Source organism: Cetorhinus maximus, chromosome 2 (assembly GCF_964194155.1).
Source record: "Cetorhinus maximus chromosome 2, sCetMax3.hap1.1, whole genome shotgun sequence".
NCBI lineage: Eukaryota > Metazoa > Chordata > Chondrichthyes > Lamniformes > Cetorhinidae > Cetorhinus > Cetorhinus maximus.
The window spans coordinates 212,550,332-212,567,768 of record NC_135880.1 but is presented as its reverse complement, the minus strand read 5'-3'; the positions used below and the strand labels follow the sequence as shown (position 1 = coordinate 212,567,768).

The 17,437-nt window shown below is 40.5% G+C and overlaps 1 protein-coding gene across 3 annotated transcripts in view; it reads left to right on the top strand.

The window, feature by feature from the left end:
- The window catches only part of LOC144669712 (uncharacterized), a 103,228-nt gene that overhangs the window by 44,004 nt on the left and 41,787 nt on the right, over nt 1–17,437 (top strand). For all 3 annotated transcript variants that reach the window (XR_013573718.1, XM_078532185.1, XM_078532184.1), the window contains exons 18-20: nt 5,335–5,415; nt 10,252–10,370; nt 15,332–15,458. Coding sequence is in view for 2 of the 3 variants with exons in the window: in XM_078532185.1 (XP_078388311.1) it covers nt 5,335–5,415; nt 10,252–10,370; nt 15,332–15,458 (327 nt within the window). In the remaining variant the exon portion in view is untranslated. The remainder of the gene's footprint in view (nt 1–5,334; nt 5,416–10,251; nt 10,371–15,331; nt 15,459–17,437) is intronic.

Genomic DNA, 17,437 nt, shown 5'->3' with positions numbered 1-17,437 from the left:
AAGTTTGACTACTCATTTCAATTTTAACTTCAAAAGCCATTTTTAACTTTATTGAAATGAGTTGATCTATGATATTGCTCATAAATAGAGTGTGTGTCACTATGCTTGTGTTGCCAATTCTTTATGGCTGTCTTTTACTCTTGCTGTGCACTCAAGTGGTTTATAGCCGAATTCCTCTTTGCATTTATCTCTTTTGTCATTCTCCCTGACACCATCTAGGCCCCACTCTAGGCCTCATTTCTGTTCCATTACTGATTTACTCATTTTGTATGTTGTACTTTTTTTAAAAGCCCATTTTATGCAAGAAAATGGCAGCCAGCACTTTACAGCTGGACACTGAGACTGGATGGGGAGAGGCGCCATCCATGTGGCTGAAGAAGAAACTTGGGTTGGAGCTAGGGCTGGTCTGGAGTTGAAAAGAAGAACACAGACAGAAAATATTATTATTCTTAACATCATCCATCTTGGGAGACGGCGAACTGCGCCCAGGGTGTTTGCCGCACCTGTATTGAACATCATCTGTTGTAGTTTTAGATACCGATTTGTAAGTGGCAGTCCCTTCTGCAGTTGACACAGATGAATAGCATTGTCCTAAAGTTGACTTTTTTTTCTTTCTGGCAGGCTCTCTTTTCTTCCTTCTGGTCATTTCTTTTTTCTTCTGCTTTTACCATGCCCCTCCTGACTGCTTGTCTCCAGGCACCCCAGTTACCCGAGGACTTCCTATGCATCAACTCTGATCCCGGTCAACTTGATGTCTCACTTGCAGACATCCTAGTATTGCAGACATAGACAACCTGTTGGTCTCCTGCCGATAGCTAGCTTGCCATAGAGCATATCTTTGGGGATGCGACCATTATCCCTTTGGCTCAGTGGCATCACCGCTGACTTTAGAGGACAGACATGCTGGAAATCCCTGCACGCTGGTGTACTTCCATATTTGGCACTATGTTTTGCCAGGAGATGACCAGTATTCATCTGAGGCAGCGGAAAAGGAAGCTATTCAGTCACTTCTCTTGGCTTTCATAAGTTATTCATACCTCTCTACTGTAAAGGAGAGTGCTGAGAACACAAGCCTGGTACACACACACATTTGTATTTTGGTTAGTTTGCTGTTGGCCCACACTTGCTTTCTCAACTTTTACACGACAACTGCAGCCTTGGCAATCTTGTTGCTGATTTCAGCAACAAGGGACAGGTTGCTTGTAAATGGTTGATCCAAGGTGTGTTTGAAGCTGTTGGCGACCTCCAGCGTGAAATTGTCAGTGTTGATGGAAGCTGATGTCTCTACATCCCGGCCCATAACTTTGATCTTCCCGACACTGACTGTTAATTCAAGCTCCTTGCAGGCCCAAGAGAACTGATCTACAAGCTGTTGCAAGTGAACTTCAGTATGGGATGCAATTGCGACATCATCAGCAACTCACCAACTAAGACATTATGCTGTTTTGCCAAGTTGAACAGCTTGCCATCGATTCTGGCATACAGGTAGGTACCCTCATTTCAGCCACCAAAAATGTGCAATAGCAGCATGGAGAATAATATGCCAAAGACAGTTGCACCAGGATACAGCCCTACTTTACTCCACTGCTGATCTTGAAAGCCTCAGATGAAGCTCCATTGTAACTAACAAAATGCATGTTCTCATGGAAAGAAAAAATGAAGCCTAGGAGCCGAGGCAGGCAGCCTATTTTCAGCAGGAGTTTAAAGAGTTTGTGTCTGCTGACGAGGTCAAATGCTTTAATGAGTTCTACAAAAGCATTGTAGAGTGGCCTGAGCTGTTCGCAGCACTTCTTCTGTAATGGCTGAAGTGAGAAATTCATGTCAGCTTTCGATTTGCCAGCTATGAAGCCACACTTAGACTCCTGGTAGATGCATGATGCCAGGATCTGTAACCTGGTCAGAGCAATGCAAGCAAAGACGTTCCCCACAACACTTGACAAGGAGATGCCTCAGTAATTGTTGCAGTCACTGCGCGATCCCCTTTGTTTTTGTACAAGGTGACTGTTTTTGCATCACAGATGTCTTAAGGCACAAATCTTTCCTTCCAGCAGAGACACAAAAGTTCATGGAGATGCTGCAGCAGTGCTGGTTTTCCACTTCTGATAATTTCAGGTGGAATGCCATTGTTTCCAGGGGCTTTACTACTGGCAAAACAATTAATGACCTTCAGTGGCCTAGAGAATCTTATGAATAGAAGAAATAGAAGAAAATTTCCTCTGGAGGAATCTGGATTTTGGAAAAATTACAGTTTGGAGGGAGTAGGAAGGCTTTAATCTTGATGTTGGCTCTAAGAAGGAGAGCGTAGGTATGAGGCACATGAGCGAGAGAAGAGCAGTCACCCAGGAGTGGAGCAATTGGTATGGAGCAAAGTATGAAAGAGGTAGGCTCAAGCTAGGGAATAAATTCTGGGTCAGTGAATGGAGCAGTTGGACAAGATTCACACTTTTTCCTCTTATATGCTGTCCATTGGCAACATCATCCCAGATATGAGATCAATTTCATATTTACTTTGATGCCACCCAACTCAATCTCTCCTAAACTTTTCTTAACCCTTCCCCTGTGCATGTATGTGCATGCGTGTGTGAGAGACACTCCCTGAAGCAGACTGTTTGTTTGTAAACTTATTGTTCTATTTGATACCAAATTGAACTTTCGATCTCATGTTCTCTTTACTATTAAAATTGTCCACTTCCATCTGCATAATATTTCGAGCCTCCACCACTTTCTGAAATCCTAATCTATGTCTTTGTGAACTACAGGCTCGATTAATTCAATACTCTCTTGGCACGAATCCCATTCACCCTCTATAAACTTCAGCTCATCCAAAACTCTGCTGCCTCTAGTGTATTCTTTGCTAAGCTTTGCTTAGCTGTCACTTCAGTCTTTGCTGACTTACATTGACTCCTGGTCTTTTCATACCTCCAATTTAAAACCCTAATAGAATCATAACATCATAGAATGGTTACAGCACATCTTAATGTTTAAATTCCTTCATGATCTCAGCTGCCCCAATCCCCTTCCATCTCTAATTTCCTTCAGCCTGACAACCCGCCCTTTTCTACCCCACCCGTACATCCTCCCAAACTCTTTGTTCCTCTTGGATCTGGCCTATTGTGCAACCCCCACCATATTTTTCAAAATCTTTGTGTCAGCAATTTAACACAATATAGAATCTCTTTTGATTTGGCATTCATTTATTTGTAATTTGCCATGGTGAAACACCTTGAGACATTTCCCTACATTAAGTTACATGATAGTACAGTTTGTTTTGCATTTGAAGTAAGGGAGAGCAGGAGTCTTCTCTGGAGTACTTGGAGCAAGAAGGATATGGGGAGCATCAAACAGAACTCATCTTTGCAGAGTTTTTATTCTGTTTGTGCACTTGTTCAGATTTGCCAATCTTTGGATTTTTGTTAGGCAAGTGAATCAAAGGTAATAGAACCAAAGCTAGTACTAGGAGTTAAGATGCAGATTTGTGGTGATCTAATTGAACGACAGAATGGATTTGAGAGGCCTTCTGTGGTTTGTATCTTCTGAATTCTGATTGTTGGGGTGAGCTTGGGGGTGGGAGCAACAGAGCTTTTATTGGGAAGTCTCAGCGGAAGGCACCACAGTAATAGGTTCATCAGTGTAGAGCCTGAGTGGATGGAAGCAACGTCTCATTGGGGAAGCAACAGGATTCCTTAGGAGCAGGTAGATGTTGACAAATCCAGGAGGAGTTAGACAGCGAGCCTTAGGGAGCTCCCAGGCTGAGAAATCAAAAGGAAGAATCACTACCTAGTGCTGTATAGAAATAAAATTGCCTTATTCCACCATTCCATGAGCTTCCAAAGGACCAATAGAATTGTGAATAATGACTATCTGTAATGTGCCAACTGACAATAGGTATGTAGTTTCTACAGACCTTGCAGATCTGTAGATTGAGTCATGGATTCCTTTGTGTATTCTGTAAGTTTCATATCAAAACCTGGATAAACCAACATTTGCTCCAGCTTAATGACAGTAGACACTGAAGCCACCCTCTTTGGCCAGTACTTATATGTCTCTGACCTTGACTTCATTAACCTCACTTTGAATTAACAGATCAGGAAGAAAATGCTTAATCCCAAGCTAAGTTCCATCTCCTACATCTTTTCCATTATCGAGGTCACTTCTCCCTTGCAATGTTATCTACTTCAGCCCCTCTACTGCTGAGACCCTAGTTCCTGCCTTCATCACTTTGTGCCTCAATTTCTCTTACGCTATCCTAACTTTGCTTCCTGCCTCAACTCATCCACAATGTTGCAGTCCACATACTTACATTTTACTAAGTCTTACATTCCTGTCACCCCATCCAGTGGAAACTTTTTTTCAAACTTTCAAATGCTTCCCTGATGTTGCTTTTCCCTTTTCAAATGAATCTGCCCCTGCATGCAACCCGTGCTATCATAGCTTCTGTCTCTTATCCTGGCTTCTCTTTGTTCGCCATTCCCTCCAAGTTGTAATTGGTGGTCACTCTATTCAGCCAATACACCCCTTCTCTTGGAACCCCATATATTATACCACCTTTTTTTTTTGCTTTCAGAAGGCCTCCTCAAACCCCTTTATTAACCTTTGGTTATCCCCTTGAAGACCTGTACTTTACCCTTTTTCTTCCTGTTCAACATCCACTGTTTGGAATGTTATTGAAATGCAAGATCATCTTTTTATATATAGTGATTTTAATAATATGGATGTCAGTAGAAGAAGAGCACTGAAGTATTGGCCTGAATTAACTATCAGAGATTTGTGCAGATTTTCATGAAAATGATTCTTCATTTCTAACCGTGCTTCGTAGGACAGATTAGGAGAAGTGATAGATGCATTGGGACTTGTGATATATAGCATAATAATTATCCTTGACTGCTATAACTCGGTGTTTATAGGGACACGTTTTTTGACAAGTATTTTTTCAGTTTGTAATTTAATTTTCAAGGCCTTTATTAATATTTTGAGTTAATTTTATGCATTGTTTCCCATTAAATAATGTGTGAGAGAGTGCAAATGCTGTAATTTATAGCATTTGATGTGTTGTGGGCATTACCCTCTCTCAGATATACTATTTATTTTTCAAGAATTAAAGAAAATGACCAGGTTGTGATCAGGATGATGTTCTTTAGGAAGTATGACTTCTGATCCTTCCATAGCACACTAATATAGCAGTGTTGCTGCACCACTTATTTAGCTGAGTGTGTTACGTTTCTGGAACTGTGTATTTGACTATAGCCTTTGTTTGGTAAAGTACTGTACCTAGCAAATATTGAATTCTGGTATATCCTTGGGTAATGGTTAATTGCAGCTGATCTTCTGTTACAGGTGTACAACTTGACTACAATGGAGTACATTATTATCGAGTATGCCTGTGGATTGTCATTTCTCGGAAACAATTTAATTCAGGTATGCACATTTATTCCATGTTGAAAGTGAGGAGAGTCTCGTCATTCGACCGTTTTTTAAAAAAAAAGAAAACAATGTTCTTGATGGCCCAGTGGATAATGGCAATCCCAGTGTAGTATTCAGGTATACAGCTTGGAAGATCCTAGATTTGATTCTTGTATGTTCTATCCATGCATCATTTGCGTGTGTTGAGGTTAGGTAGGAGAAAGAATTCAGGTTAGTTGCAATACCGTCCAAGATTAAAAGCCTACTGACACTCAGTGTCTCAATTCCCACATAGAGAATCATTACTTGGGTGTGGTAGCAATCTTTGAGCTAGGAAGAAAATCGGCCTTCCCAAAAAATCCATTTATTGCCCCTGATGCACTGACAAACATGGACCTGTTCAATGATGACCCTTCCAAAAAAAAAATCAAGCAACACAGCTATTCTGATGGCTTACAGATTTTAAGCGATCATAGAACATACAACACAATGGGCCATCCAGCCCAACTGGTCCATACTGGTATTTATGCCCCACACAAGGCTCCTTGCATTCCTCTTCATGTAATCTTATCAGCATAACCATCTATTCCTTGCCCCCTGATGTGTTTATCTAACTTCCCCTTAAATGCATCTCCTTGTGGTATTGGAACTCCCTAACAGCACTGTGGCTATACCAATGCCACATGAGATGCAGCAGTTCAAGAAGGTGGCTCACCATTATCTTCTCAAGGGCAATTAAGGATGGGCAATAAATGTTGGCCAGCAATGCCCACATCCCGTAAATGATTAAATAAAGAAAAATATTTCTCCTGAATTGCGATTCTTGGCTGATTCACAGATGTCTGCAGGATTTTGGAGGTAAGAAAACTGGAATGGAAATTGGCCTCAGCATACCTGGGTTTAGGTGGAACAATCAATAGGATTCCTTTTTCTGATCATTTTCCAACTGCAGCTGGAATTGTTTGGGCATATTGAGACTGGGTTTGGTCGGGTTCAGCTGTGCTGTTACATAATGAAATAGCCTGAGAGGACTCAATGTGGAAACTTACACATGACCAACGTAAATGTAGGTGTTGGATGAGGGGCTGTAGATTGTACACAGTGAGGAAGAGAAAGCCAAGAGTATAAGTTTGAATCTTATGTCTTACATTTATTTTTGAACTATGAATGTAGATGAACTCCTCCAAAGGAGGGAAAAGCACACGCCTGTGTTCTGTGATGTGACTTATTATTTCAATAAACTTGTAAGGCATTATGCTGAACAAACATCCCTGTGGTCTTCAATAGGTTAAATAGAGAATTGCTTTAGCAACTGAAAGAAGCATCCATGATGGATCTATCACAAAAAAGGACCTTAAATTCTGCACTATAATGTAAAGTAACAAAACATGCATGTACCATTATTTTATTATGCAATAGTTTTGAGGAAATCATATGCTACGTGCTAGAGCTGAATAATACATTTGTGATCTCCTGGATTTTTAGGTGCCTAAAGGGGTCGGAGAGGAATGTTTCTCTCCCACAATTGGCTTAGATTTTTTATTTTTTTTTTAATCTCTTACAGAAAATTATATCATTCTGGGTGGTGTGTCGGCCTTGATAATAGATGGACCCATATGTCTTTTTCTGTTTATCATTTTCACAGATTCATATTGGTCTTTGCTAAGTCAGCTGCTGTCAGCAGAGGCAGTGGTGAAGCACTAAAATTGATTTCAGTGCCCCTGGTTTAGGGATGGGAAGAAATATCAATTCAAGCTCTTGCTTCTAGTTGCTGACTGCTGAATCGTACCCAAGTTTAAATAGCCTGCTGATGCTCACTGTCAAACCTCACATAGACAGTGACTACTTGAGCAGTGTTGCAGAGGGTGATTGGCACTGATTGTATCACAGCAATATGTCAGTGTCTGCACAAGAGAATAAGAACAGAGAAAAGTGGCGAGGAAAAAAAATTCTGCTGAGAACAGTGCTGGGCCCAAGTTACATTTCTGGCTCTTTTGGGGAAGTTAGAAGATTAAGTTATGAGAGCTGATAAAAAGGAACAAGATGAAATTCCATCTGAACTATTTAAAATTCAGTTTGTACTTATTGCAGTTAGATAGCAGCTGGTGTGAAGCTGAAGCAATGTAACATTGCTTTCTGAAAGTAATTATGAGCCATTTGCCTAAATGCATTTCAGATTATTTCAACCTTGCATTGCATTATTCAATTTAAATTGATGTAAAGATAAAACCTCTTCACTTTAAGTCTATAATTGGTTTCTAAATGCTACAATCTGTCCGTAATCGTTATTATATTGTGCAGTAATTTATATCTTACTGCTCTTTATGACCTATCCATAGCTTGCATCACTTCTGTGACTACATTGATTACAACATTTTAGACTACTGAGTAAAAATGAGATTTCTCATACAAAGAATTGTTTGTATTGCATTATCCAGAATTGCTAATGATCTCACAATCTTCAAACATTTGAATGTGTCTTTCACTATTGGCAACAAAATTTACTCCACCAGCTAACTTCATTTCAGCGAACTTCAAAGGTGACTTTCTGATAGCAATGAACAATGCTGATTTGTCATACTATCACAGACTCTAACGTTGATTTTGTCAGACAATTCTAGCAAATCAAGTAATTTGTATTTCAGGAAAAGGTGAAAGGAAAAGTTCCACCTCTTTTGGATCTGAGCTTCAGGTGACATACATACTGTAATGTCTCATCTTTTGGATCCAAAAGATGGCACCTTCAACAATGCAACACTTCCTCAGTACTCCACTGAAGTGTCAGTTTAGATTATGTGCTCAAGTCTGGTGTCAGACTTAAACCCACAACTTCTGATTCAGAGGCAAGAATATTACCACTGAACTGTTTACATTTGCATTTTTACAGAGGGTTACTAGATACTGTTAGAGGCTGAAGATTATCCCGCAGGAAAATGAATTTCTACATTTTGGTAAATGTTTGATGCAAGAGCAATTACATTGCCACAGTTTTTAAGAATATTTTGTTTCTTTAAATTTAAGAAATTGTAACCAATAAAGGAACTCAACACATTTTTAAAATTGGAAAACCAAACAGTAACCAGAGGAGTAGTCTGACTGAAATTTTGGTCAACTGAATGAATTGTAGTTCATTAAGATAAAAGCAAAAAACTGCAGATGCTGGAAATCCAAAACAAAAACAGAAATACCTGGAAAAACTCAGCAGGTCTGACAACATCTGCGGAGAGGAACACAGTTAACGTTTCGAGTCCGTATGACTCTTCAACAGAACTAAGGAAAAATAGAAAAGAGATGAAATATAAGTTGGGGTGGGACAGGTAGAGCTGGATAGAGGGCCAGTGATAGGTGGAGATAACCAAAAGATGTCATAGACAAAAGGGCAAAGAGGTGTTGAAGCTGGTGATATTATCTAAGTAATGTGATAATAAAGGTACAGATAGCCCTAGTGGGGCTGGGTGGGGGGAAGGGATCAAAATAGGCTAAAAGGCAGAGATAAAACAATGGATGGAAATACATTTAAATGCAGCAGGCCAAGGGCGGACATGTGGGCATGAGAGCAGAGTGGAGTATTGAAATGGCAAGCGACAGGGAGGTCTGGGTCATGCTTGCGGACAGAACGAAGGTGTTCTGCAAAGCAGTCACCCAGTCTGCGTTTGGTCTTTCCAATGTAGAGGAAATCGCATTGGGAGCAGCGAACGCAGTAGACTAAATTGAGGGAAATGCAAGTGAAATGCTGCTTCACTTGAAAGGAGTGTTCGGGCCCTTGGATGGTGAGGAGAGGGGAAGTAAAGGGGCAGGTGTTGTACCTTCTGTGGTTGCATGGGAAGGTGCCGTGGGTGGGGGTTGAGGTGTAGAGGGTGATGGAGGAGTGGACCAGGGTGCCCCGGAGGGAACGATCCCTGTGGAATGCCGCTGGGGTGGTGAAGGGAAGATGTGTTTGGTGGTGGCATTTCAACACTCCACCCTGCTCTCATGCCCACATGTCCGTCCTTGGCCTGCTGCATTGTTCCAGTGAAGCTCATCGCAAACCGGAGGAACAGCACCTCATCTTCCGACTAGGCACTTTACAGCCTTCCGGGCTGAATATTGAGTTCAACAATTTTAGATCATGAACTCTCTCCTCCATCCCCACCCCCTTTCCGATCCCCCTTTTTTCCAATAATTTATATAGATTTTTCTTTTCCCACCTATTTCCATTATTTTTAAATGTATTTCCATCCATTGTTTTATCTCTACCTTTTAGCCTATTTTGATCCCTTCCCCCCCACCCCACCCCCACTAGGGCTATCTGTACCTTTATTATCACGTTCCTTAGATAATATCACCACTGTCAACACCTCTTTGTTTTTTTGTCTATGACATCTTTGGTTATCTCCACCTATCACTGGCCCTCTATCCAGCTCTACCTGTCCCACCCCCCCTTAAACCAGCTTATATTTCATCTCTTTTCTGTTTTTCCTTAGTTCTGTTGAAGAGTCATACGGACTCGAAACGTTAACTGTGTTCCTCTCCGCAGATGCTGTCAGACCTGCTGAGTTTTTCCAGGTATTTTTGTTTTTGAATTGTAGTTCATACTTTTTTCGGTAGATGGCTCCTACTATAGTTTTATGTCTCATTTCCATTATTAATCCCTGGAAGAAAAAGTAAGTCATGAAAAGATCCAGAGTCTGAACCGTTGCATTGTCAGACAGATGGAATTCGTTAATGAATTTACAATATTGGTCAAAAATATATTTAAATTTTTCAATGGTATTGCAGTTAAAACATAGCTAATCCAGCATTAAAGCAAATGATATGAAGTTGAAGGGGAGACTTGTGCAATTTATTCTCTCAATTTCATTGTCTTCATAGGATATTTTGGAGGCTAAGCAACACTTTATGAAAATTCTTGAGTTCAAGGAGGAAGATTCTAGTCAGTTCAACTGCCTCTCATATTATGGTCTCAGCCGAGTCTACCTCAAATGGAATAGGTAATCCAGCTATAATTATTTTCATTGTGAAAATAATCATTTCAGTTAGTGCTTTTAACTTATTCCATTGTGAAGATAAAGCTGCCCATGTTAAGCAATAAGCATAATTTTCTTAAGTTTTTTCATATACATGTGGATAGCAAATATCCTAATAGGACAAGTTTTTCATAAAAACTTTTCATAACCCTGTAAGAACATAAGAAATAGGAGCAGGAGTAGTCAGGATTCAGCCCTTCAAGCCCACTCTGCCATTCAGTGAGATCAAGGCTGATCATCTTACTTCATCACCATTTGCCTGCACTATCTCCGTATCCCTTGATGTTTTTAACATGCAGAAATCTATCGATCTCCGTCTTGAACATTCTCAATGACTGAGCCTCCACAATCATCTGGGGCGTAGAATTCCAAAAATTCACCACCCTCTGAGTGAAGAAATTCCTCCGCATCTCAGTCCTAAATGACCTGCCCCTTATTCTGAGACTGTGCCCCCCTGATTCTAGAAACCCCAGCCAGGGGAATCACCCTTGCTGCGTCTACCCTGTCAAGCCCTGTAAGAATTTTGTATGTTTGAATGAGATCTAACTCCAAAGACTAAAGGCCCAGTCTATTTAATTGTTCCTCTTAAGACAATCCCTCCAACCCAGGAATTAATTTAGTGAACTTTGTGAAAAAAACTACATGTAATTTTACAATAAAATGCAACTTGCTACAATGTAATTTTAAATTTTGTATCATAATTTGGACCAGCCATGAAAGATTGAAATTGAATGGAAAAGCTCAGATCCAAATTTCCTCATTCTGTTTGAAGATGATTTATTGTGTTGGAGCACGGTTCTACGAATCTTCTGTGATATAAGCATGCATAAGAACACAAATATATGAGAAGATTTAGACCATACATCCAGTTGAGCTTGCCCTGCCATTAAATAAAATTATGGCTGATTTAGGACTTCAGCTCCACTTTCCCACCTGCTCCCCGTATCCCTTGGTTCCTTGCAAGACCAAAAAATCTACCTCAGCCTTAAATGTATTCAGCGGTGGAGCATGCATAGGTAACTTAATTGTTGGAAGTATCACAACTGCACATGATCCAGCCTTATTTGATGACAGCACATGGACTTTATAGCATAGGGCCATGGTACCTGGTTGATACTTGTTCCTCCGTCAGGATGGTGAGGTAAATTGTGGTGTTATACTGCCACCCAGACAGAGATCAGTTAAATCAGCACAGACACGACATAGTATCTGGGACTCTGCTTTTTCTGCATTGCTTAATTTCACAGTAGGCTGTTGTGGGGAGCTACATGCTGAGAGATGACTGGGAATGTATTAAAAGTTCTAATACAATATTGGAAGCAACTAAGGTAGGTCTTTAGAAATGTTGATTATGTTAATTGTGTTAAGTTTTATATGGAATTCCCATGCATCATGTTCTCTGTCAAAATATATAAAAAGTCTATAGTTGAAATTATTCATATTTTTCCATTGGCAAAGCTGGCATTTATTTCCCATCCCTAGTTGCTCTTAGAAGCTGGTGATGAACCACCTTCTTGAACTGCTGCAGTTCAAGCGTTGAAAGTGCTTCCACAATGCTGGTAGGTCGGGAGTTCCATGATATTTTGATATAGTGATGACAGATGATGAAATATGTCAGAAAAGGAATTTGGCCATGATAATGTTCCCATGCATCTACTGTTGTTGTGCCTTTAGGTGGTGAATGTTGCAGGTTTTGAAGGTGCTGCTGGAGATACCTTGGCGAGTTGCTACAGCACATCCTGTAGACAGAGCACTTTGCAGTCATGGTACACCAGGAAAGGAGGGGTGATTGTTTAGGCTAGTGGATGAAGTACCAATTAAGCAAATCTTTTGGGTTTGGATGCTGTTGAGCTCCTTGAGTGTTGTGGTAGCCATCCAAGCAAGTGAACAATATGCTATCACACCATACCTTGAAGGTGATGGAAAGCTTGAAGGGAGTATGGCATGCTGTTGTGATTAAGAATAGAATTATGGACTTTTGGGGAGAAGGGTAATTTTAGTAAGTTGCTTCGGTAAGATAAGTTTTTATAGCCCTTGTTGACAGTTTTGAATCAAAATGTTGGAGAATAGAGAAGATAACAAAAGGCAAAAGTCATAAATAAGTTGAAATGAGATTCAAATATCAGTTCTCAGCTCATTTCCTGGTTCAAATAATTTGTGATTTGTTAATGGAGCCTTGAAATGCATCTATTGTCTATTTGTAGTTTAATGTGACGATATCTTGTCTTTGTGGAAAAGTCCTTAGTCAAACCACACGTTGATGGGATTATGTCTAATAGACTGCAGATCTTCAAAGACAGATGTATGTAATTAGTATTTTTGAGCTTTTTGCATTTTTTTCCGTCATAACAGTGAATGAATTTTAACTTCTCTAAGAACCAGACGACTTAATTTTCTGTAATAAAACATGTTCAAAAGTTGATTTTAGGGGCGAATAACATAACTTAGTGGGAACCAAGTTCCATCGCAAGCATCTCATCTCTTTGGAGACATTGTGAGGAAATCATGTACTCAATTTCAAATGTTTAAAGGGTCACTACCATAATGTTACTGAGCACCAAGAACTGTGAATAGAATGTTGTAAATTAGCATACCATCCTTTCACCACAAAGAGCATATAAAAATGAGGTGGAGCTTGATGTCAGTAGCGTACATGTGGAGCCTAACGTTGTGTTTTCAAATGTTGTCACTGCGGGCATGTTGGTGGGAATTAGGAGGAGACCAAGGATGGATTCTTGGGAAATCCCAGAGTAACTGCTGAAATGGGAAGAGAAACTATTGTGGCTGATTCTTTGGCTGTGGCTGGATAGATATGAATGTAAACAGGCGAGGGCAGTCACATCCAGTTGGCTCCATAAAACCCACTTCTTTGACCAAATGTTTGATCATCTGGTCTAATGTCTCTTTTTGTGGTTCAGTGTCAAAACTTTTGTTCAAAAGTGCATTAAGGGAGCCACATAATTTCTTGGGAAGATATCAATCAGTGCTTTGCAGGTTGGGGAAACTTTTGTAAAGAGCAGGATGGAAGATCTGGAGGAGGCCAAGATGCAGCTAAAAGCAGCCGTTTTTACTGAGACCTTCAAAAGCACAAAAGTTTGTGGATAATTGAAGGGAGTGTGCCAGCGAGCAGCTAAAATGGCTGGAAAAGCAGCTACTGATATGGAGGGGAATGGTTGGAATTGCTGGGTAAAGAGTAGACTATGTGGCAAGAGGTAGATTGAGGCTATGACTAATGAGGATCTTGAAGTCAGTTAGCTGGTCATAGGGAACTGGTGGAGCTTGGCAAGAATGGAGATGTTTGGAATATGCAGGGGAAGATGCAGACACTTTCGTTTTCAATACATTGTCGTTTGTGTAATGTGGTGACAGGTAGGCCAGTTTCAAGAACGTTTGAAATTATCCCTCAAGGTAAAGATCAGGAATAGATTGTAGCAGCAGAAGGTGAGAGATGGACCATGCATAAAGATAGCTGGAAGTGGTAATAAAATGTACATGGAGAAGAATCTTAGCTTAGAGTCAAGTACCATCGGCTCACTCATGCTGATGTGCAGCAGGAGGCAGTGGCGTAGTGGTAGTGTCACCAGACTAGTATTCCAAAGACCCAGGGCAATGCTCTGGGGACCCAGGTTTGAACCCCACCATGGCACATGGGATTTGAATTGAATAAAAATCTGGAATTAAAAGTCTAATGATGACCATGAAACCATTGTCAATTGTCGGAAAAATCCATCTGGTTCAATAATATCCTTTAGGGAAGGAAACCTGCCATCCTTAGCTGAACTGGCCTACATGACCCTTGACTCTATAATACCTTGTGAAATGGCCTAGCAAGCTGTTCCACATAGTCTGTCCCAAACATAGTCCTGTCCCCCTGACAGGGCATACCCAGCAGAGGTACAGTGTTATACAGTCGGTACAGAATTGCCCTGGGAGTCCTCAACATCGACTCCAGACCACATGAGGTTCATGGCATCAGGTCAAATATGCGCATGGAAACCTGCTGATTGATCAGCACTCCACCATGTTGAAAACCACTTGGAGGGAGCATTGAGGGTGGCAAGGCTGCAAAATGTCCTCTGGGTGGGGGACTTCAATGTCCATCACCAAGAGTGGCTTGGTAGCACCAGTACAGTTTGAGCTTGCCAAACCCTAAAGGACATAGATGCTAGACTGGGTCTGCGGCCGGTGGTGAGGAAACCAATAGGAGGGAAAAACATACTTGACCTCATCCTCTTCAACCTGCCTGGCCTGCCATGGATCTGCCCATGACAATATCGGTAGGAGTGACCACGCACAGTCCTTGTGGAGATGAAGTCCGGCCTTCACGTTGAGGATACTATCCATCATATTGCGTAGTACTACCACCATGCAAAATGGGATAGATTTCAAACAGATCTAGCAACTCTTAAGACTGGGCATCCATGAGGCGCTGTGGGCCATCAGCAACGGCAGAATTGCACTCAACCACAAACTGGAACCTCATGGCCTAGCATATCCCCCACTCTACCATTACCACCAAATCAGGGGATCAACCCTGGTTCAATGAAGAATGCAGGAGGGCATGCCAAGAGCAAAATATATGCTTGATCTTACAGTTTATTCTTCTTCATTCTGATGAACAGAGAAAGTGATAAAGACATCACTTATTTGGCTTAAAATTTTGTGATGGAGGTATAGTTGCTGAGGTTTACCAATTTACTGAATCAGTAATCAGTACAATAAACTTGAAAAACTGAAGAACTAAATTACTGCCTGATTCAACCATTTCTGTTTGACAAATTTCTCTAGTAGATATGACTAAAAACACTTCAGGATCATAATTTACAGATAGCTGATAACTGGATGTTTGTCCCTTCACCAAATTAAGAATTATCCAAAAATACAAGGAGGAAAAAAATTAAATTTGCATTTTCTTTTCTTTCTAGATATAAAGAAGCGAGGACAACTTTAGAGAAGTCTCTAACACTGGTTGAGAGTAATTTAGTCCCAGGACTTCGGACTTGGCCAGGCACAGATACAGTAATTGAAGAAACGAGGGATGGAGTACTGAAAGTAAGCAAGTAAAATTGTGTGTTTTTCTTTGATTAGTTTGACAATGATCATTTGATACAAACCCGAACATTTAGCCCCTTCTGTTAAGAAACTATCTTGAATTGTATAACTTTAGAAGGTGTGTGGTAGTGAAATGTTTTATAAATTTTTCAGTTTTAGTGTTGCAATTTTTGGGGTTTAAAGTTCATCTAGGAGAAGTTACAATCTAGAGGATGGGTCAATTAAATGGAGGAAAATTTCATCTACTAAATAACCTTGCATTCTTAAAATGAAAGGCTGGCCAAAGCTAGTAGAAATTGCTTTTTTGTTTGTGAATTCTGGTTTTAGTTTTTGGCAGTGATGAAGCAGAGTTAAATATGGTTTTACGTAATATCAGGTGATAAAATAGATATTGCATCTGTGAAAGATGAGCTGAGAATCAGTACTAATAAACATGCAAGGTTCTTTGGCTTAAAGTAGGCTGATGTTTGATTTAACTCAGATTGGCAGTACTTTTATTTTTAGTTACTGGTTCAGAAGGAGCTGGGAGTTAAAAAATTCTCCCTGCCGTTTTCGGAAGCAAGAGCAAGCAACATGTTGGATACTGAGGGGTGGATTCATTCAGGTTGGACAGCATCAATAAAAGCTTGTATTTCTCGTACCTTTGACATAGAAAATTTTCATGGCACCTCACAAATGGGCATGAAATCAAAAGAACAGGGCAACCGAAAGCTTGGCTGAAGATGGAGGTTTTATGAAGGTTCTTAAAGGCTGAAAGGTGGAGGGATATAAGAAGGGATTTCCAGCACAGGCGTCTAGACTGCTGAAGGCATGCTGCCAATGGTAAGGAAAGGGGTAGAAAGGACTCTTTTTTGAGGCCAGGAGGCTGTAAAAGATAAACAGAGATGGGGTGATGTGGGGTTGTGGGGGGAATTGCAGTCCGATGTTTGTTTATAACATCAGAGACCTGCCAGATCAAGGGCTAGACATTAGTATGCGTTGTTCCTGTTTTTTGGCAGGTTGTAATAGCAAATTTAACATTGAGATGATTGCACCCAATCTGAATTTGTGTTCAGCCACTGCTAAATTTGTTAGGTAATTTTTTTTTAATGTTGCAATCAGTCACCTAAAACAAGCATTGGGCACCTTGTGTATGTTAATGAGAGGACTGTTACCTTTTAAGGACGTATGGGAATTTCTGAGAGTGGAGAATGCCTTCCTCAGCACCTGCCCTTTTGTAACTTTAACTCCCCACCGTCCGAACTTCAGGAAACTGTCAGCAAGCCAAGTGACTTGACGTTCACCTTAGTGAAGTGCCTATGTCGATGGTGCTACAAGTGCAAACTTTTGTTGATGTCTAATCTGGATGAAGACACCACTCTGTGTCCCAAAAGTTGCTTGTTCGTGATGAAAACATTTTTGCTTCTGAATCTGAAAATTTTAACTCCTAGCTCCTTTTTTGAATCACAAACTAAAAATAAAGTATCGCTCAATCGGAAGTCTGCATTTCATGCAGTTAATCTTGATACTGCCCGACCTGCTGAATATTTCCAGCATTTTTTGTTTTTATTTCAGATTTCCAGAATCCATAGTGTTTTGCTTCTTTATGTCTTTCAAATGCAGCTTGTAGAAATGTTAGTGAACAGATGTACACATCAAACGCCTCACATTTTATTACAACATTTAAACCAGATTAATTTTGTTGATGCTGTTCAATCTGGATGAATCCAGCTCTCAGTGTCTCATGGGTTGCCACATCTTTGAAATATTTTTGCTCCTGAATTGTGAATTGTCAGGGGAAACATATAACTTCCACTCCTTTTTGAACCAGGAACTGAAAATAAAGTACTGCCCAAACCAGCATCAGCAGTTCAGGCTGATAGGGCCTGTCAACTAATTTTAGCCCAGCATCCTCTTGGTTGGCATTCTCGGCAGACTGCTGGTTAGGGACTCTGGTACTATAACCATTTTCTGGCCCCAAACCTACTATTCAGCTCAGC